The sequence below is a fragment of the Rhinolophus sinicus genome, chromosome 3, assembly GCF_057876585.1.
Source record: "Rhinolophus sinicus isolate RSI-liver-muscle chromosome 3, RSI-T2T, whole genome shotgun sequence".
Taxonomy (NCBI): domain Eukaryota; kingdom Metazoa; phylum Chordata; class Mammalia; order Chiroptera; family Rhinolophidae; genus Rhinolophus; species Rhinolophus sinicus.
This window is the reverse complement of record NC_142503.1, coordinates 92,882,665-92,904,878: the sequence shown is the minus strand read 5'-3', so window position 1 is coordinate 92,904,878 and position 22,214 is coordinate 92,882,665. Positions and strand designations below refer to the sequence as shown.

Sequence of the window (22,214 nt, the reverse complement as noted above, 5' to 3'; positions counted from 1 at the left end):
CCCCTTGTCCTAGAGCTATTTGTTATATCGCCAATTAGACAACAAGCTTCTGGAGGGTAGAGATTGGGTCTTGATGATGGAGGTTTACCACAGTACCAGGCATAGAGGAATTATTCAACAAGTATTCATTGTAGAAAAACTATTTCTACTGTGTCCTAATCTTGGATGAATATGGGAATGAAGACACAAATTTTTTTCTCATCCTCAAGTCTCCATTTTGAATTGAAACATTGAAGGCCAAGAAAGCTAAGCTCACCAGACAGGTTTTCTGAGATAAAAGAGGGTCATGGATCTCAGCATCCTTTCTCTGAAACACAGAATTTCCTCCAGCTTAGTGTCATAAACTAAACCCCTGGGGTCTCACGACAGCCCTTCCAACCCCAAGATCAAGACTGTCCCTGTGATGTCATTGCTGCTTTCCCAGAATTAGAGGACAGCGATGCCTCAGAGAACCCCTGTGCCTGTTGGGAGAGAAGTGAGGTGGCTACTCACGGGAGATATTTTTATAAGCTAGAAAAAAATGAAAGGAAATAAAATCACCAGATCACACGTCCCCCTCTTTCTGGGCTGGAGCCAACAGTAATAGGCGCTACTGCTTTCAAAAGCTACTGGAATTTAACATTCCAGGAAATCAACCCCAGGGCCTGTCTCCTAGGATTTAATAAGTCATTTATTATAGAATAAACATACAAAGCTTTTCAAATGGAACGAGGAAAGCGGGAGGTTAGTACAACCCTTGCCCTCTTATTGCTGCTCAGGTACCAGAAGCCTAAGCTTGGGATTTGGGAGCTATGCTTTCCCTATTGTCAAGGATGAAGAAATCAACAGGAAAAACAAGAGGGTCAAAATAAATCCTGCTAAGCTATGATTCCCTTCTCGGCCCTCCCAGTTCTCCTATCTCCCACTCCATTCTTTACCCTCTTCTTGGGCACACTTAATTGAAAGATGACCTGTACTTTTTCATTTAGCCACCAAGTTTCTTTCCCAAATGCACTGGAATAATTTGCCCATCAGTCAGACAAGCTCTTCCTCTTCTAGATTAGATAGCTGGCTTATCAGCTCATTAATTCACTCAAATATTTATTGAACACTATATGCTTAATTGACCACTATGTACCAGGTCCTAGGAATACAGCAGACAGGACAGTCCAAAGAAAATAAAGTTGTGCTAAGAACTATGAAGGAAGTAAATAGGGTGCTGTGAGGGAATAGGGGGTGGGGTGGGGTCGGAAGATCAGGACATGGGGAAGAAGACCCGATTCAAATAAGGTGGCCAGAGACTGTGTTTGAGGAAGAGAAGTGAGATGACCAAGATGACCTGGAGCTGGCCAGGCAGGGAGAAGAGCATCCTCAGGAGAGGGACCAGTGCGCGTGAAGGCACTGAGGGAGGAACGTGCTGCATGGCTTCCAGGAACTAGACGAGGACCCCGTGGGGCTGAAACACTACGAGCTCTGGGGACCAGGTCATAGATGACAGGCAGGGGCCAGGTCATGCAGGGCCCTGACCACGGACAAGAGCTTAGCCTTTATTCTCAGTGTAACCAGAAGCCACTGAAAGGTTTTGAGCAAGGGATTTACATTTTTACAAGGTTGTTCTAACTGCTGCGTGAGGATAGGACAGTGGAGCGGAGTGGAACGCCAGGGTATCCCATCAATATTGGAGGTCCGGGCAGACAGCAGTGGTAGCTGAAGAGATGGGAGGAGACATGACCGGAGCCAAGAAATATTTGTAAAGTATCAACTGAACCTGAGGATGGATTGGACGTGGGGCACGAGCACAGTGGTGAGATCCAGGCCTCTGGCCTAATGGGACGGTGGTGGCAGTATTTATTGAGATAGAAAAGACCAGGGAGAAAAAGGTTCCTGGAAGAAAACCTAGAGTTCAGTTTGAGATTTAGGTTTGGTGTAGAGATGTCAAGTAGACAATTGAGTACATGAGAGTGGAATTCAGAGGTAAGGTTCCACTAGAGATACATATTTGGGAGTTGTCAGCATGTACATGGTCTAAGACCATGAGAACTTAAAGAGAAGAAAAAGTGAAGAGGACAAAGCCCTGGGCGTGAAGTAGGTGATGAATGAATCGATGAGAGCACCTTCTTCTGTGTGTTTCTATGGGATTAGAGAACCAATACCCAGCCACTCGTAGGTCTGCCACCTCCTACTTATTTTCCTTCACTTTATTGCTGTAAAATGCAGATACCCTCATTCCTCAATTATTTTAAAGCAAAGGCTCTTGCCTGCATTAATTGATTTTATAGGACTTTCTGATTGGCCTTCATTTCTATCACTTAAGCCACTTACTTTGTGAACTGCTCCATGAAACGGTCCCGATGGCCTTGCAGGGTGTCAGCTGGGAGACCTGGGAGAAATTGGAAAAGAGTGAGAGGGAAGAGGAGGGCCAGAAGGCAGGCAAGCTACAGCTGGGCTCTGGCGGGAGGGCAGAGGGAAGGGACCATGCATCGGGGGCTTGTGGCCAGCCCTGCCACTGGGCATTTCTGACCTAGAGCTTCCCCAGGACTGGTAACCAAGGGGGCCCAACAGAACTAGGAGGGAGTCTGGGGGTGCTTATCCTCCAAATCTTTCCTTCTGTTTGCTTCTGGAATGCGAGCCATGCTGGGCACAGTGGACTGGAAGTTGTGTTCCTGACCACCAAAGAAGCAATGGTGACCTGGCCAAGTATCAGGACAACCACAGCAGGCCCCTGGGTGAGGCCCAGAGCAGACATCAGTCTGGAAGAAATCCACAGAACCTGCCCGAGAGGAGGCCTGTCAGAAGGTAAAACCATGGGACCAAAACTCAGGGGATCTAGGTCCAGTGGCCACTTGGTCACTTCTAACTCTGTGATGTGGGACGAGCAGCAGCGTCCTAGGTCCAGCCTCCTCCCACGCGGGTTCTCTAAGTTCCTTTCACCTCACAGATTGTGTGACTCTGAGTATTTCAGCTTGAACACAATGCAAAGATCCTTTTATTATTATTTTTTATTTTTTAAATTTAAATCTTAGTAATTTTTGAATAGGTGACATATTCATTTAATGTATAGAGATAGTACATGTATAAGGTATGATAATTCAAAATGGCAAAAGTGTACAGCAGGTGACAATGGCACTTTACCTCAGTGATCTTTCTCCCAAGAATCCTTAACCCCAGTCCAGTCATGAGAAAAGCATCGGACAGACTCAAATTGAAGGACATTCTATAAGATACCTGACCAGGACTCCTCAAAACTATCAAGGTCATCAAAAATAAGTTAAAGAAACAGTTACAACGAAAGGAGCCTGACTGAATGTAACGTGAGATCCTGGGGCAGAAAAAGGACATTAGGTAAAAACTAAGGAAATCTGAATGAAGTATGGACTTCAGTTAATAATAATGTATTAATATTGGTTCACTAGTTGCGACAAATATATCATAGTAATGTAAGATGATAGCAATAGGGGAAACTGGCTTGGGGTATATGGGAACTCTGAACTACCATCTGCAACAGAGGCAATCAGGGTGGGTCTAGTGTATTGCTTTGCTTTTAAAGGGCTTTAAACCCAAATACTTAATTGTCTGCCTCTTCTCGTAACTCACCACTTTATAGGGAGTAGGGAGGAACTGGGTTCCCTAGCATCTTAGAAACAATTACAAGCTCATCTGTATTCAGAGCCTCTAAGCAACCGACTGCCTTCTTCTCTTGGAATTTAGTTCGATCTCTGCTCCCTTCAGGTATGCCCACCTGCTCCAAAGCCCGTCGAATGCCTGAACATCAAATTTGAACGTCTCTTCCACGAAACCCTCCTGGATTCAGGTGATGTTGCCTCCTAGCCCCATCTGAGTCATCATATCCCCTCCTTGTCAGTGGCCAAAGTTACAGAGTGTCCCTTGTCTGAGAATTCTAAAGGAAAACCTTGATAGTATCCATTTGTGTGTTGATTTTTCTTGGTTTTCCATCACCCACACCCTTTGCATGTGTACATCTTTCATGGTGGCCACCTTGGAGTGTGGTCCAGGCACCACCCACATCAGCTTTATCTGGGATATAATTTAACAATGCAGACCCTGAACCCACAAGACTGACTAATGCAACCCACATACATCGTTTTAAACAAGCACAGAAAAGTGTAAGAACTTTTGCAGGATCAGTAATTTCCCAAATAGACTCTGCAAAGCATCCCAGAAATCTGTGGCTAGGTAACGGACAGCCCTTTGTTTACTTGAGCAGCTCTGTTTTATATTTTGTATTTCTCCACAGAATTCCATTTGCACAGAGAGGCTGTGTTGATGAACACTTTGGAAACCACAGCCTTTGCTGCTGTGGGTCTAGCCCAGGTCTGTCATCATTTGTGTGGCTCCTAGGATACATGACATGTAAAACTAGAAGTGGAGGGAGAGGAGCATCCTGGGACACCACCATGGCAAGCCAGGTGCTTCACAGGGCCACCAAAGCTTGTGCCCTGCTCTTCTCAAGACGGGCCTTTGGGAACAGAGGCTGAAAGCCCAGGACACTGAGGAGCTGCATTTCTCCAGGGACAGCCTCAAATTGTGATCCTCCTTCTGGCCACAAGCTCAGAGAAGATCTGGCTGGTGTACTCACAGGAATGGAGTTTGAAGAGAAGCTTGACAGTGTAATCGTAGAGGTGACTGCAGTCCAGTATGACCTGGATCAGCGGGGCGAGGCGGCACTGCCCCGCCGTCGTCACTGACACAGAGCGGGACATGTCCAGGGAGTTGAACACTAGGGAATAAAAGGGGGACAGAGGCCATGGAGCTAGGGACTATAGGTGACCTTCTCAGAGGGGCAGAAGGCAGGGGTCTCACACACACCATTCCGTGCATACACCATCTCATTTAATGAACCCAGAACTGCTCCTACAGGTTCCCCGTTACACAGGCAAGGAAATTGAAAGTGGTCACAAAGTCAAAGAGTGGTTTTGATGCGAGGTGGTGAGTTAACGCAATGGCCACATGGCCAGCAATGGCTGGACCAGGAGTCTGTGCTCCTGTCAGCCATGATGTGACATGTGTCATGAACAGGTGAAGTCTTCTCCACGCACAGCCCTGGGGAAGCCCAGGAGATCTCCTCGCGGCCTGGGGAGTGCCCAGATGAGGAGAATCGCTTCCTTCTTGTCTTTCAGGAAGCTTCGTGGCCTCTACCCCAGGCTGATCAGAAAGACTGAACGCATCAGTTTTTAGAGATTTTGATTTAATGGGGAGATGAGCTCTTATTCAAGGGAAGCCCTCAGTTTTATGGGTAATTAGAATTTCAGGATTGAAAGGGGCTGCTGAGATAGCCAACCCAGCCTTTCCTCTCATCTGATGGGAACCCTGACCTAGAGAAGCATCCATTCTGGTGGTGGCAGTAGTTAACATGTGGGGTCAACATCAAACATTGATCAGGACACAAGGAAGGGACTAAGTCAGCCTTGGCTTCTTGGGGGCTTGCCCAGGGTTGTTGGGACAGCAGAAGTGGGGGATGTGCAAGGGCCCCGGGCGGATGACTGGACAACCTGTGAGGACCAAGGCCGGGGGCTTGCGGGGGGATGACATCAGCACCAAGAGCTGATGGAGGGCATTGGGGGAGCAGGTCAACAGAAGAACTGCCCTCCGCTCTCCCGAGCTCCACGGAGCCAGCTGCTGCCTCAGTTCTTGTTCCAGAGACCCCCTCCACCTTAACCCCCTGCCTCTTGCTCTGAAACCAAGCAATTAGATGCTTGGCTGTGGACCCTCAGCGCACACCACTGGCCAGGGCTGATTTGATTTCCTGCCTGCAGCCGCTGTCCACCACCTCCAGAGATTCCGCACATGGCTGGCAAGGAAAGACTTCTCCTGCCGTCCCTCAGCGAGTGGGACTGCCCCAGAGGAAAGCCCAGGGCTGCTGTGCCCGGCATTCCCTGACTGCACTAATCCCTGCTCACTGACTCAGTCTGGCAGCTGGGGAAAAAAAAGTCCCAAATGGTTCTAATTAAAAGGCAGCTTTCTTCTTGACACAAATTAAAAGCAGCTGTCACTGCCAGGCGGCCATCCCCAAGTCTACGGGCTTCCTTAGGCTCCACTCTGGCAAAAAATCTCCCTTCCTGCTGTTTTCCAGGAATGCCCCTTGGCCTCCAGTAACATCTAGAGCAGTGTGACCATGCACAAGTGACTCAACCTCTCTGTGGCTCCATATGCTTTTCTGTAAGATGCAGATGGTTTTAATAGCACATACCTCATAAGGGCCTTGTAAGAATTAACTGCGAATGTTGTGTAAAGTGTGTAGCATTGTGCGGTGGTTCTTAACTTTGGCTTTGAGATTGATTAGAATCACCTGGGGAAATTTAAAAGCTACTAATGTTTGCCTGTGACTCCCCCAGACCCCCACTATGCTTTAATTGGTTTGGGGTAGGACTGGGGCAGCAGGTTTCAAAAGCCGCCCCCAGGTGATTCTACGATGCAGCCAGGGTTGAAAGCTGTATTTCCTAGCTCAGTGGTTCTCCAACCTTCGCATGTGTCAGAATCACCGAGTAGCACTGTCCAGTCATGATGGAGTATTCCTTATGCACTGTCCAATATGCTAGCCACATGTGGCTGGGGAGTGCCTGAAATATGGCTAGTGAACTGAGGACCTGACTTTTTAATTTATTTGATTGTATTAATTTAAATGGTCCCATGTGGCTAGTGGCTGCCATATTAGACAGTGCAAACCTGGGGGCCTTGTTAAAACACGGATTGCTGGGCTCCACCCCCCATGATTCTGATTCAGTATCTGGGATGGGACCCAAGCATTTGCTTTTCTAACGAGTTCTCAGTGGTGCTGACGCTGCTGATCCAGGGTCCACTCACACTTGCCAGTGCTCAAATGTTAACTGTAACTGGCCATGTTTTCCACAGCGGCAAACCAGTAGCACCCTTCCGAGGGTGCGGTTTGGAACCTTGCAGGGTCACAGACTGGGACTCGGAAGCTGGAAGGACTTCTTCCAACACCAGCCCTCGTGATTTTTGTGTCACACCGTAGGCAACTGGGGACAGGGAAGGTAGTGGGAGAGACATGTAAAGAGGGCTCTTAATTCCAAATCAGGGCTCTTTCAGGGACAAGAAAGCCTCTGCCATTTACCACGGAGGGGTTTGTGCCAAGACTCGGGTAACTCTCCTCTAGAAAACTCTTAAGTAGCTAATTCACCCAGATAATCCCAGTGTATTCAGCTGGATGTTGACACCATTTTATCGGTTCACCTGCTATTCCTTCACTGCTGCTCATCTAAGGCAAGCATCCTTGAACTTTGTTATTGAGCGCTTGCTATAGACCAGGCACTGAGCTAGAACAGACATGAGCAGGGCCCGGTTCCTGATTCTGAGGAGCTCAGCATCTAGTGGTAATAATACAAGTGAACAACGCAGGTAAAAACAGAGCCAGGCATCATGGGAGCTGGGAGCGAGCGGCCACCTGCGGTGGGGCCTTCCCTGTACACATACTCATTCTCCCAGCTTCCTCACGTCCTCCCTGCTGGGTGTCGTCACACCTCAGCTGTCTCCAACAGTCTGTCAGGGGCTGGAGGGGACAGCCGAAAGGCTGAAACATTTGTCTTGTTTTCCCCAACCACTGTTACAGTGGCAGGCACCAAGAAGGAGGCCACAGCTGCTGGGGAGAGCTTGGGTCAGCTGAGTGGCAACTCCTAGACTGGACTCTCCCAAAGATGACAATTCCTAGACTATCGCTCATACCTGCATTCAGAGTAAGCACATCCAAAGAAGAATGTCAATGAAATCTGACTTATCCACACAAGCCCTTCCTGCCCAAAGCTAAATAACTGAGAGCTGGGCACAGCAATGTGTAGTTGTTGTATACTTTTATGTAAACATTTCCAGTGCATTAGAAACAAAACAAAATAATGCCTCTACACCATTTCTCCTACTTTACTGGGAGTGCCTTAGAGCAAGCAAGGACCGTATTTTGTTTCACATTTACTTCTCTACTGACTTTTAGAGAAGGTTCTGCTCAAATAGGTCGCTCGTAGACCGAGCACCTTATTTCTCCTAACAACCAGTTTCCCACTATTTCTGGTATTCCTCAGATCACATCCTGCACTGAACTGATTGGTCCAAGTATTGAGAGATTTGCCATCCCCGTCGCAGGCCTGGTATAGCACTGGAACATAACAGGCCAGTTTTAAGTATTTGCTGCACAGATGAACATGCTGGAAAAAGTGCAATTTAGGGTGAGAGAGTTTCTGTCTTTTATGAGGGAGTCAAAGCCCCACGAGTGGGCCCTGCATGTCCCAATGCTGAGAAGATCGCCAAGCTTGTGCACGAATATTGGCGGAACACACTGTCACAGAGCTGGACACTTGTCATGGAACATCTTGGAAGCTTAGAAAGCTGGCTTCTCCGTTCCCCAGGGAAAGAAGGGGCGCCATGCTGGGGGGGTGGGGAAGGGAGGACACAGGAGAGAAAAGAGCTGGCTCCGTCCTTCAGAGTCTTTTCAGGGACATGTGAGGAGCTGAAGGCACCAGAGCTCTCAGCAGGAAGGAGCCCCGAAGTACTCCCCGGCCGGGGAAATAGGACTTTGTGGGCTTCTCATGTGGACTCAGGTAGCCACTCAACTAGACCAGCTTTCTGCCCGGCTGCCAACCAAACAGCAGACAGCAGCCCTTCTTCCTGAGCAGAAATTCAGCTCAAGTACCACCCAGGAGCAGCCTGAGGAGCAGACAGGGCTGGGCCAGAGGACCAGCCAGTGTTGGGGCCACCGTCCGAGAGCTGTCAGAGATCGGACCTGTCTTTGGGCTGGCCTTCAGCGGGGAAGCTAGCAAGGTGGGGAGCGTGGTCTTTCTGCTCGTGTATGATAGCACGGCCTCTGAAAATGAGCAAGAGCTTCAGCCCCTCCCTGCACAAGGGATGGAGGGAGCAGACAGGGTGTGGCCTACAGTCTCCATTTTCCTGGCCCTGTGCTGCACAGCTTGTAGGGAGAGGGGGGCTAGGCTGGCTGGTTGAAGCAGGGAACAAGGCTGGGAATTAGGCAGTTCTCATGACAGCCTGGGCCGGATGGGAGGGAGAGACTCACCAGTTTGGAAGAGGTTAAGTTCGCACTCCAGGTAGTCGAACATCTCCACGGTTAGCTGGAAACTGGACCCAAGAGGAAAGAGCTTATACTCCACAGCCCGAGGCCGGTGCTTCACAGTCCCTTCCCCCATGCGCTGTGTTACTGCTTCCACCCCCAGTGCACACATGCGTGCATGCAAACAGATGAGCGTGCACATACACACACACACACACACACACACACACACACACACACACACAACCAGCTCCAATTCTTAGCGCACACCTAAGTCTGTATTGAGGCCATTTGAAGATCAAGCAGGGTGAATTCAACAGTGACAGTGGCAAAGGGAGGGGGCAGGTACCATACTGGGTTGGGAGGATGGAAGGGCACAGGGAAGAGGACAGAGTATGAGACGGACTGGAAGGGCTCTGGATGAGGCACCAGCAGTAAGTGGCCACCCCAACCCCTGCCCCACCATCTGGCCCTCTGTGACCCTAATGGAAAGTGATAAGACTCTACAAAAGCTTTCCTCCAGAGGACAGATACTTACAAGTTGTTAACATCACTCTCTCCAGCCTCATCCAGCTGCCGGTCACTCATCTGAAGGTTGCCTGGGAACCTGGGATTCTGGAAGGGAAGACGAGGAAGGGAAGTCAGAGCAGGGTATCTCGAGTGCTCCTGAGTCAGCACAAAGAAGCCGACACCAAGCTGGGACAGCAGCAGGCTGGACTCTGCTTGTGTGACATGCACGCATATGGCTCGCGCCTACACTCTTCCCGGTAACGGTGTCAGGGCACACAACCCCCCCACCCCACACACACCCCTTGACTGGCTCACAGCAAAGAACATCCACTACCCACCATCAGAGGTGAAGCCCCCTTTCCATGCCGGGGAGCCAGGAGAGGGCTCCCCCTAACAATCTGTGCCCTGGGACACTCTTTTAAAGACGCTCTTCTGTGTTGCAATGATACCCCTGCTCTGAGAGTGGTCGGCCTCCAACCAGCCGTGAGACGCAGGCAGTGTGGCATTTGTTACCCCCACTACATTCTGAATCCTATCTAGGTTCCTACTGTCCTTTGGCGATTTCCCAAAGCTGCCATTATGGGTTCAGGGAAGGCAAACCCATTCTCATATTAGCTTCCACAAAACATAACCAGGAAAATAAACTTGAAGGTAGGAAAGTATTACATCGTGCACCCCCAAAGTCAGGAGAAACTACTTTGTATCAACCATCCTTGAGAAGTATCCGTACCACTTTCCCCTCCTCAGTGTGGTGTGTCTGCAGCAGATGGAACACAAGGCCAAGGCAAAAGTGGAGGTGGGCACAGGGAGATGGACGGTCAGCGCAGCCAGGGGGACGCTGAATGCCAGTGTGAACACTTTCGGCTCTGAAGACAGACACCGTCCACTCCGGCACCTCACTCTCCGGCTACACCACTGGGCCCTTGCCCACCTTCTACCCTCAGGCCCACCTCAGGTTCCACTGTCTCAGACACGGCCAGCTCCTTATTGTCCCCTTCTAGCTGGACTTACATTCTCTCTCAGTCTGTAAATTGTGGTGACCTGAGCCCCTTCTCCCAGGCCCTCACCATTCTTGCTGCCTGTGCTTCCACCTGTTAAACCTGGTGAGCCTGGCTCTTTGCCACATGCCCTGTGCCTCGTACCAGCTGCCAAGTGTCCCTGGAGAAGGATTCAGAGCTGGAGTCACTATTAAATCACGCTCTTAGTGCCTCATCACAGTCCTGTTACTGCCTGGACGGGTCCCCTTTCTCTCCATAACTGTCCCCTCTCAAACCTGGTGCCCGGCCGGAGCCATCCCCGCAGCACGCGCCTTCCTTCTCTCACTGGTAACTCCCTCAGCCACCCTGCTCCGGATGTGCCAGGCTGCCCTTCCATTCCTCCAGCTTCAACAGAGAAGGCTGCCTCTTCCCTGACTCAGGATCAGCCCCTCCTGTGTCTATTCGATCCGACCTATGTTCCGATTTATTTTCTCACTCATCCAACAAATCCTGGTTGAGCACCTGTTCTAAGCTACCTGCTGGGCCGCTCAGAGGACACAAGGAGACATGCACACCTATCCTCTGTCCTCTCGGAGCCCGCAGAGCCACACTCCACCTCCCTACACTCCTGCCCCTCTTCCTGTTGCCCAAGTCTTTCCCATGGTCCCGTAGCCCCTTCCAGCTAATGCCCCCCCTCCCTTTCCTGCTGGTCTTCAGGAAGTTCCATCCCTTGTCTGTCTCACGGATAAGCGTCCTAATTGGCTCTCACCGTCTCCCACGCTGACAGTCCGGTTCCCCAAGTGCACCCTCCACAACGACTGAGATGGTCTCGAGCACCCACCCATCCAGTGGCCTGCTGCTCTCCACCCTGCCCGCTTCACACACTAATGTGGATCTACTGCTAGTTCCACACGAACACCAAAGTGTCCAGGGCCTCGGGCCCCCCGTTTCCAGCTGAGTCCTCTGCCTGGAATGCCCACCCCGCCCTTCTTCGTTGGCCCCTTCCCCTCTACCTGCTATGTGGCAGACAGGTCTGGGTGAAAGCTGAGTGTATTCTGAAAGTGGGGAGGGCTGTGAACTGTGGGGCCAGAGGGCGGGCTGTGCCAGACTGTATTCCCCAGAGACTGCTGCCACAACGTATCCCCTTCTAAAGGCTCTTTTTACAAAGTGACTTTGACATTCTCCCCTGGAGTGGTGCGGTCTCTGTCCCCTCTATTTGAATCTAGGGACCTTTGTGACTGCCTCAGACTATACAGGACAGTGAGAGGGATGCTTTGTAACTTCTACGGCTAGGCCTTAAAAATGCCATGCCCTTCTACCTTGTTCCCTTGGGAAACTTCACCAGGTCGTGAGGAAGCCCCAGCTAGCCCTGAGAATTCAGAAGAGAGAGATGCCAGGCTAGTCCCACACTGTTGCAGTTACAGCCGGCATCTGACTGCAGCTGTATGCGATCCCCTCCCAGGACTGCCCAGCCAAGCTCTTCCGGAACTCCTGACTGACACAAAGTGTGAGAGATAATAAAGGATTATTATTGTTGCAAGCCACGAAGTTTTGGGGTGATGTGTTATGCAGCACAGGTACCTGTAACATTCTATGACTGAAACTCAGGTGTCACTGCCTCTGAAAAGCCTACCTGGCTGTCCGAGTCTGGGCTAGACTCCTCCTTACGTGCTTTTGCATCCCCATCGAATTCTCTCAGTCCTCGTCCTTACTGCACTATCTTCTCTCCCTGTACCACTTCTCTCCTAACCAAAGTGCGGCTCCTGAAGGCAGGGGCAAAGTCTACTCACCTTTCTGTCTTCAGAGCCTACCCAGTTCTGGCCACTGGCAGGCACTCCCTGAGACATGAGGGGAGGTAAAGGAGGCCACTGAGCAGCATGGGCTGTAGTGTCATCGGGCCTGGGTTCAAATCTCCACCTCACCACTGAGGAGCTATGCGACTCAGGCAGGGACTCAACCACTCTCCAAGTTTCAAACTCCTACAATGTAATACCGTGTTTCCCCGAAAATAAGTCGCACAATCAGCTCTAATGCGTTTTTTGGAGCAAAAATTAATATAAGACCTGGTATTATATTATATTATACCTGGTCTTATATTATAGTAAAATAAGACTGGGTATTATTATATTATATTATATTATATTATATTATATTATATTATATTATATTGTATTGTATTATATTATACCAGTCTTATATTATATTATAGTAACATAATACATATTATTTTATATATAAGGATGTGTATGTGTGTGTGTGTGTGTGTGTGTGTGTGTGTGTGTGTGTGTATATATATATATATTTAGAGAAAATTAAGACCAGGTATTATATTATATTAAATTATACCCAGTCTTACATAATATATAAGACTGGGTCTTACATTAAGTTTTACTCCAAAAGACGCATTAGAGCTGATTGTCTGGCTAGGTCTTATTTTCGGGAAAACATGGTACCTACCTTATCGGGTTGCTGCGAGGATTACGTGATGTACAGAAAAGGTTTAATAGACTGGAATGGTTTCCACGAACCAAAGCTACCCCTCAAGTTCGTGAAAGATAATGGACATAAAAGACACTAGATTATGTTACTTGGTCTTAAATCTCCTCCCTTCTCCATTTCTACTGCCAGCTTCCTAATTCAGGCCATTTTCTCTCCCCCCTGGCAGGCCATTCTTCCCCACCACCTATTCACACCACATGTATCATTCAAAGTCCACCTCAAGCCCCACTCCTTTCATCTTGCCCTTTCAGACACCATAACCCTCCCTCATTTCAGAACGTCTCTGGCACTTCTCCACAGGCACACATAACTGCTTTGCACTATACACGGCCATTGCGAGTATGTAACCCTTCTTTTCCCACTGACTCTGTAAATTCCTGAAATGCACACCTTACTTATTCTTATATGCTACCTGGTGCCGAGCACAGTTTTACATGTATTAGGTGCATAAGGAACACTGACGAAAGTTATGTATTAATTAAAAGAAGGTTGTATGTGGAAGAAATTGGGTTTTATTAACAGTGCTTTTAAAATATTTTCATAGGGCAACCCACTGGATAGAGTTCCACTTTCTGTTTGCAAAATGGGGAACAAAAAAATGCAGAAGACATAGGCCACATCCCGGGGCCTGACTGTGGTTGCCCTGTAAAACGTTTCCCCTCACACAGCTGGGATTTGGTATAAATACTCCCTGAGAAGCCAGGCTGTCTTATTTCCTGAAAGACCTGACAAGTCAGGCCATAGATTTGCTGAGGAGACTGCGGGGGGAGCAGAACTGTCAGCAGAGACTCACTTTGGTGTGGTATTCCATCTTCGTTCTCAGCAGTTTGAGGTAGATGCTGCAAAGCTGTCCATACCCCTCACTCAGGTGGCCCTTCCAGGAAGAGGAAAGAAAGTAGGGCATCAACACTAAGAACATGTAAGTTGAGAGACCCACAGCCAGGCTTCATCAAAAACAATTTTTTTTCTGACTACGAAAATAACAAATGTCCATTGTTAAAAGTTTGGAAAGTATAGAAAAGTACATGAACAAATCACCCTTAATCTAAACACCAGGTATAATTATGGCTAACATTTTTGGGTACAAAATGTTTTGTTTTTTTTTCAATTTCAATAGAATACTTTTAGAGTGGTTTTAGCAAAATTAAACAGAAATAATAGAGATTTATATCCCTTGCACATACATAACCCCCCCCACCCACCCACTGTCATCGCCCTGTACCAGGGTGGGATATTTGTTACAACTGATGAACTTACATTGACTCATCATTATCATCCAAAGTAAATCTTACATTAAGGTTTGCTCTTTTTTTTTAAACTTTTTTTTTTTTAATTTTGTGTGTTTATCCAGGACCCATCAGCTCCAACTCAAGTAGTTGTTTCAATCTAGTTGTGGAGGGTACAGCTCACAGTGGCCCATGTGGGGATCGAACTGGCAACCTTGTTAAGAGCACTGCGCTCTAACTAGCTGAACTAACCGCCACCCCTAGAGTTCACTCTTAGTGTTGTATATCCTATGAGTTTTTATAAATATATAATGAAATGTATTACCATTATAATATCATATAGAGTAGTTTTACTGCCCTAAAAATCCTCTGTGCGCCACCTTTATTTTAAAATATAAAATGGAATCAACTTGTCTCTTTTTACTTAATATACTTCAACTTTTTCTATTTTCTTAAACTTTCTTCTGTATCATTATTTTTAGTGACTGCCCAGTACACTATAAGTACATACTGTAATTTATCAAACCGATGCCCCACTGTTGTAGGCAAGTTTTTTTATTATAAACTATGTTTCAATGAATGTTCTAACAGCAGAATCTTGTGTGCGAACATGAGGCCTTCCTTTGGATAAATTCTGGACAAGGGCTTCTTATTTAAGAATTTTAAGTCTCCTACTTAGTAATCACAGTCTAGCAATGGGCTATTTCCTTCCTTCTGTCTCTCCAAGCACAGGAGAGGAAACACCTCCTCCAGATGGACTTCAAAGGACTAAGAGCATCTGCAGTGTTACACATGGGTGGGGATTTGAGATGAGACTAATCCTAGCAGGTGAAGAATGAGCCTTTCCATGGAGTCTGCTCATGCAGTCACATTCTGTGTGTTTGTGAAGAAGCTAGGATTGAAGAACAGAGCAATGCTGGCAACTCCAGTTACATACAAAAGAGGAGGAATACGGGGGCACAAAGAACCTTACGCTGAACAGCTGTGGCACCCCATGAGTTTTGACTTCCCTGTTTTCTTTTAAGTGCATCTATATCCTCTAGAGTAAAGAAACCCCATTGAAACATGCCTCAAATGACACAAAAGGGAGCTGAGTGATCAGAGGTTAAACATACTAATGCCAGAGATGACAGTATTTCATAATGTATTAATTTTCTATGAAGATTCATATTTTGTTAACTTTCACATATTTGTTTATTATAGAAAAATTGGAAAGTACTGAAAAGCAGAAAAAGAAACAAAAATATTCTCACCATCAAAGACAACTACCCTTCACATGGAAATGCACAAGAGTCAAAAAGTAAAAGATGAATGGACAATAGAATTAAATGTAAAATGCAAGACTATAACACTCCTCGAAGATAACACAGGAGAAAACCTAGGTGACCTTGAGAATAGTGATGACTTCTTAGACATAACACCAAAGACATGAAATATGAAAAAAATAATTGATCAGCTGGACTTCATTAAAATTAAAAACTTTCACTCTACAAAAGACAATGTCAAGAGAATGAGAAGATAAGCCACAGACTGCGGGGAGAAAATATTTGCAAAAGACACATTTGATAAAGGACTGTTATCCAAAATATACGAGGAACTCTTCACTCAACAATAAGAAAACAATCTAATTAAAAAATTGGCCAAGAGACCTTAACAGACACCTCACCAAAGAAGATATACAGATGGCAAATAAGCATATGAAAAGACATCATATGTCACCAGGAAATGCAAATTAACACAATAAGATAGTACCATACACCTATTAGAATGTTCAAAATCCAAAACACTGGCAATTCACCAAATGCTAATGAGGATATCGAGCAAAAGGAACTTTCAGTCATGCTGGTGGGAATGCAAAATGCTACAGCCACTTTGGAAGACAGTTTGCCAATTTTTTAGGAAGCTTAGCATACTCTGACCATATGATTCAGCAGTGGTACTCCTTGGTTTTTACCCAAAGGAGTTGACAACTTATCTCCAAACAAAAACCTACACATGGGTATTATAGCAGCTTTATTTGTAATTGCCCAAACTTGGAAGCAACCAAGATGCCCTTCAGTAGGTGAATGGATAAATCAACTGTGGTATATCCAGACAATGGAATATTACCGAGTGCTAAAAAGAATGAGCAATTGGACCATGACAATATATTGGTCCATGGAGGAACCTTAAATGCATATTATTAAGTGAAAGAAGCCAATCTGAAAAGGCTGTATGATCATACTTACTGTATGATTCCAACTATATGACATTCTGGAAAATGCAAAACTATGAGGAAGAGAAAAGATCAGTGGTTGCCAGGCATTGTAGGTTGTGGTGGTGGTGGGGAATCTTTGTACTTTCTACTCAATTTTGCTATGAACCTAAAACAACTGTTAAAAAGAAAAAAGGTCTTATTTAAAAGTATAATAAAGTAAAAGAAGTTTCTAACTTCAGAAACTCTTAGGCAATTGGAAGAGACAGACTACATAGGAAAAAAGACCTAAAAGAATTCTATTTTGGATAATAAGGTAAGTTAGTTACCAGGGTTGGCCTTCTCACTAAAAAATGCTAACAATATTGGGCAAAATATTTAAATTTTTTGAAGGCATTAATGAACTAACAAGAGAGTATGGAATCCTCAGATCAGGGCTGAGTAAACACAGATACTGGGAGAGTAAATGGAATGCTGGGGTAATGAAGTTGGGGGCAGGGGGAGACTTTGTCACACCAGGTGAATCTGTACTTTGATTTTTCTGGGCCTCAAGGGCCAGGTGGTGAACAGAAGGCAGGGCTCTGGCCTACCCAAGTTGAGAGTCTAGCAGAAAAGCCAAAAGGTTGCCTCCTGGGTTCAAGGGGACTAAAGGCAAATTGAAAATAACATACACCGGGTGGCCAGATGGCTCAGTTGGTTAGAGCGCAAGCTCTCAACAAGGTTGCAGGTTCAATTCCCACATGGGATGGTGGGCTGCACCCCCTGCAACTAAAGATTGAAAACAGCCACTGGACTTGGAGCTGAACTGCGCCTTCACAACTAGATTGAAGGACAACGACTTGGAGCTGATGGGCCCTGAAGAAACACACTAGTCCCCAATATAATTTATAAAATAAGTAAAATAAAAAAAGAAGAAAAGAACATACACCTTCACTCCTACACTGAAGAAGTCCTCCCTGAGGACTGCAAAGAAAATCTACCACCTCAAACCACTGCTGGGATCAGAGGGAGGGAAAAACTGCTGCTGAGAATTGGACCCATGAGCCAGTCCTCAAGGGATTCTGCCTGGAACGCACAGAACCTTACGCTGAGAATTTAGAGTGATCCCAAAGAAAGCCAATTCTCCCTAGAGGAACCTTTTATTACAGGCTCCAAAGAAGTCCCACAAATAAAATTCCAATGAAAATGAGCAGCTCACAGCAAGAAATTACTAACAGGGAAAAAAACCAAAAAACAAAAAACTGCATAACATGAGCAAAATTCACCAAAACAGATGGCAGAAACAGAGTTCTAAGGGCTTTAGATAATGGAAGTATAAAAAAATGATATATAGGGGCTGGCCTGGTTGCTCAGGTGGTTGGGGCACCGTGCTCCCAACACCGAGATCGCCGGTTAGATTCCCACATGGGCCAGTGAGCTGCGCCCTCTACAGCTAAGATTCTGAACAACAGCTCTCCCTGGAGCTGGGCTGGCGTGAGATGCCAGGAGCCGGGGAAAACTGCTGTGGGCTGCTGTGAGTGGCCAACCAACTACTGGTGACTGGCTGCCTCGTCGCGGGGAGCACAAGAGTCATAATACCAGCATGAGCCAGGGAGCTGCGTCCTACACAACTAGACTGAGAAACAACGGCTTGAACCGGAGGGGTGGGGGGAGACAGAAAAAGTGGAAATAAAATGATACATGAAATCGCTGTTTAATATGCCTAAATAAATAAGAGACTGTTTCAAAATATATGCAGGGAAAAAGAAATTATTAAAAATGCCAATAAGATTTGGGAAAAAAACACAAAACTCCGAGAAATGAAAACTATACTAAAGTTGAAAACATTATGGAGAAGTTTAATTACAGATTAGACCCAGCCAAAGAGGTAACAAGTGAACTGAAAGCCACATCTAATGAAATTATCCAGAATGAAGTAGAGACAAACAGGTAGAAAAAAAATGAAATAGCAGTTTAAAAAATGGAAGATAGAGTGAGAAAGTCTAACATACTTCTAACCAAAGGCTCAGAGGAAAAGACAGAATGGAGGAGCAAACACAATTATTTGAAGAGACAATGATAATTTTTCATAACTGGTGCAAGATTCTAACCCACAGATTTAAGAAGTCTAAAGAATTCAAAATAAATTCACACCTAGACACATACTAGGATATTAAAAACAGCCAGGAAAAAGAACCCCAGATTAGCTTCCAAGGGGCAATGGTAAGTCTGACAGCAGACTTCATGAAAATGATGGAAGCTAGAAATCAGTGGAAGGATATCTTGAACACTATGTTCCATGCGAGAGAGAAAATAACTGTCATAGCAGAATTCTAAATCTAGAGAAAATATCTTCCATGAATGAGGGTGAAATAAAGACATTCTGAAACAAGTAAAAATGGTTGTTGGTCACCAGCAGACTCTCACTAAAAGAAGTTCTAAAGGAAATAATTCAGGGAGAAAGAAAGTGATCCCAGACAGAAGGTCTGAGATGTAGGAAGAAATAAAGAGCACAGAATAAAACAAAATAGGGGTCGGCCCGGTGGCTCAGGCGGTTAGAGCACCATGCTCTTAACTCTGAAGGCTGCTGGTTCGATTCCCACATGGGCCAGTGGGCTCTCAACCACAAGGTTGCCAGCTTCAACTCCTCGAGTCCCGCAAGGGATGGTAGGCTGTGCCCCCTGCAACTAGCAACGGCAACTGGACCTGGAGCTGAGCTGCGCCCTCCACAACTAAGACTGAAATGACAACAACTTGAAGCTGAACGGCACCCTCCACAACTAAGATTGAAAGGACAACAACTTGACTTGGAAAAAAAAAAGGCCTGGAAGTACACACTGTTCCCCAATAAAGTCCTGTTCCCCTTCCCCAATAAAATCTTAAAAAAAAGAAAAGAATAAAACAAAATAAAATATAGGGTTTAAAAAGAAACACATAACCAAAATTAAAATACATGACAACAATAACATACAAGTTGAGAGAGAGTGGAGTTAAAATATTCTAAGGTCTTTGCGTTATACAAGAAACAGATAAAGATATGAATTTTAGACCTTGATAAACTAAACATGTATTTTGTAATTAATAGATCACACACAAAAAAATAAAACAAAAAAGCAGAGGATTTGAGTGAGAAATGGAATGAGAAAAATATAATCAATCCAAAAGCAGACGAGGAATGAGAAAAATACAAACAGGACAGATGGAACAAATAGCACAGAATAAAATTGGAGACATAAATCTAAACATCATGCATTATGATAAATGCAAATGGAGCAAGTGCACAGTTAAAAGACCAAGACTTCCATTTTTCAATAGATCAACAACAAAATCCAACTAACTGCTATTTGTGATATTTCTGAGATATAAAAATATAGGAAGGTCAAAAATAAAAGGATGGAAAAAGATATACCAGGCAAATTCTAACAAGAAGGAAAAAGACCTAAGCTCTTCATGGTTAGGGATATAATAGGAAGCTCTCTAGCATCCAGTTGGGAGGTTTGGGGACAATTCTCAGCTTTGTTCAGGTTAATTAGCCCTGTGACTTAGGAAAAGCCGCCTCCCTCTCTGAACCTGTAGTCGCTCATCTGTAATGGGTAGGCTGGACTACACAGTACTAACGTTTTATGAGTATAGATAGATACAGGTAAGAATTTGAAGAAAAAGGCTAAAGTAGTCGTTATCAATCAGTAGGGACAAAGGCACACATCAGAATCAACTGAGGAGATTCTTCAAAATGCAGATTACCCCCCATCCATACACATATTCCTTGAATATCAGAATTTAGAGGGATTCTGGTGTGTGTTCCTTTTCAATTGATTCTGACAATGTCACCTACGTCCTCCCTCATCCTAAGGCACTGAGAACCCCTACAGGAAAGGACAGGCACTGACTGACATTACGAATTGCAAATGCTCGTTGTCAACATACTGTAGCCTCAACAGGACTAGTGGGAGGAGAGAAGTGGGAACTGGCAATGTCATTGCTGAGGGATCTCAATGCCTGGAGAGTGTTGTCACATGAGGTGCCACTGGCAGGAGAAGCTTCCGGGCCCTAGAACTTCTCTACAGCTTTCAGGGACCCCAGGTAAGACTGTGTGTATCCTGGTACTATTTGGGGGTACCCTTAACCCCTCCCTGATGCTCATGAGAGAAATCCTAAAGAAGTTGAAAGAGACGAATGTGTTCCATTCCATAGACCTTGTTCTGTGGCCTCTGGGAAAGGACAGGGAGGCACAAGTAGCCCCTGGAGGCACGTGCAAACTCACCCACATCCTGCTCATGTCACTCAGTTCGTTTTTGTATCTCAGAGAGTCCTTCAGGACCTAGGGAGGGAAGAGAACAGCCTATGAGAGGAGAGGGGAGAGAGGATGGTAAAAGTTGGGTCTGGGGTGGGGCAGAGAAGCTGACCAGAGATGCAAACCCACCTCAAATCAGTTACCAAAAGGCCAGGAGAAAGGGGCAGTTGCCATCCTCCGTGCAGGAGTGGACAGTGGCCTTTGTGGCGCAGGCAATCACTTTCCCCACATGGGTCCCTGGCCCCCAGCCATCCCCGCAGCCCCAGGAACTCACATTTGGGTGTCCATCTCGGAGGAGTTTGTGGAACACGTGGCAGAACTTCCAGCAGAGCACAGCATTGCTGGAGAGGGGCAGCCGGTTGACCACAGACCAAAAGGTCTGCGCCCCTTTCTCATGGTGGGTGCCCAGTATGCATGGTGAGGGAGGGTCATGGAAAACAAAAGGCACAGCCAACCTGTGGGGGCTGAACCTGCAACAGGCCACTGTGGAGGGCTGTGCAGTAGTTCAGGGCATGGGGCATGACCGAGGAGACACCGCTTACAACTAAGACACCCCAGATCTATATGTGCACCTGGGCAAGTTTTTGGCAGACGGCAAGTATCTCATTCTAATAAAATCCATTTTATTAGACCATTTCCAGAGACGGCAATGTCTTTTGGAGGGGTATCTTCTTCTAATTTGCACAAATGCACTCTGGGCCAGTCATGGCTCTGCTTTGCCTTTAGTGGAAAGATGAGTTGCTTGGAATTATGGCCTTTACAGCAGGAAAACCAGCTCTGCCCTTCATCTGGGTATGCTGAGCTTGTGTTAGGGCCTTCAGGGAGTAATTACAGCTAACCTTTTAACAACACATTACAGTTTCTCAGACTTCTCCCTTATCTGTTATTTAAAAGTGAGGACGTGCCTAAGTGCTTCATGGAGGGCCCTGGCCCCTGCTGGGGACCCACACCCTGGCCGACTGGCACCCTCAGCTCCCCATCAGGCACTCTGCTCTTGCCCTGGAAGTGGCAGTCTTTGTTTAAAAAGTCTTTTCCCGAAACTTAAAATGACTCTTTTACCCCATCTCTTCTATAAACCTCCCTGGCCTGGCTCAGGGGTGCCTTCATCTTCCGACACCCTGAACTCCCTGTCTGTGGAATCCTAGGGCCACTTCCTTCTGAGATCAAACTCCCCACCACACAGGGACTGACATGGTTTACGTGTAATAAATGTCCATCTGGCCTTACGCGCTTTTAAGTTAGCACTCTAGACTGCTGTAATGATGAGCCTTTTGGGGTGAGTAGAGGATGCCCACATTTCTTGTGTTATCATTTTCTAAAACAGGCCTCACACACCCAGGAACTGGGCACCATCAACCCCAAGCACAGCTCTTTCCTCGGAACTTTAGGTTCTTTATCAAGGCTCAGGTCAGAAGCAAGGTGCCATTTAGGACAGAAAGACTTTTTCGGGTCACAAACTATATGACTCACCCAGAACATGTGCTGTTTGGTTTCTGAGCTGCAAGGTATCATAAAGTTCCTTCCC

General features: G+C 46.3%; 1 protein-coding gene across 8 annotated transcripts in view; it reads right to left on the bottom strand.

The window, feature by feature from the left end:
* The window catches only part of HIP1 (huntingtin interacting protein 1), a 143,005-nt gene that overhangs the window by 22,826 nt on the left and 97,965 nt on the right, over positions 1-22,214 (bottom strand). For all 8 annotated transcript variants that reach the window (XM_074328414.2, XM_074328415.2, XM_019754952.3 and 5 more), the window contains exons 3-9: positions 20,964-21,106; positions 20,660-20,716; positions 13,790-13,870; positions 9,549-9,625; positions 9,017-9,078; positions 4,577-4,717; positions 2,302-2,359 (exon numbers count right to left, since the gene is read on the bottom strand). In XM_074328414.2, the coding sequence (XP_074184515.2) occupies positions 2,302-2,359; positions 4,577-4,717; positions 9,017-9,078; positions 9,549-9,625; positions 13,790-13,870; positions 20,660-20,716; positions 20,964-21,106 (619 nt within the window). The remainder of the gene's footprint in view (positions 1-2,301; positions 2,360-4,576; positions 4,718-9,016; positions 9,079-9,548; positions 9,626-13,789; positions 13,871-20,659; positions 20,717-20,963; positions 21,107-22,214) is intronic.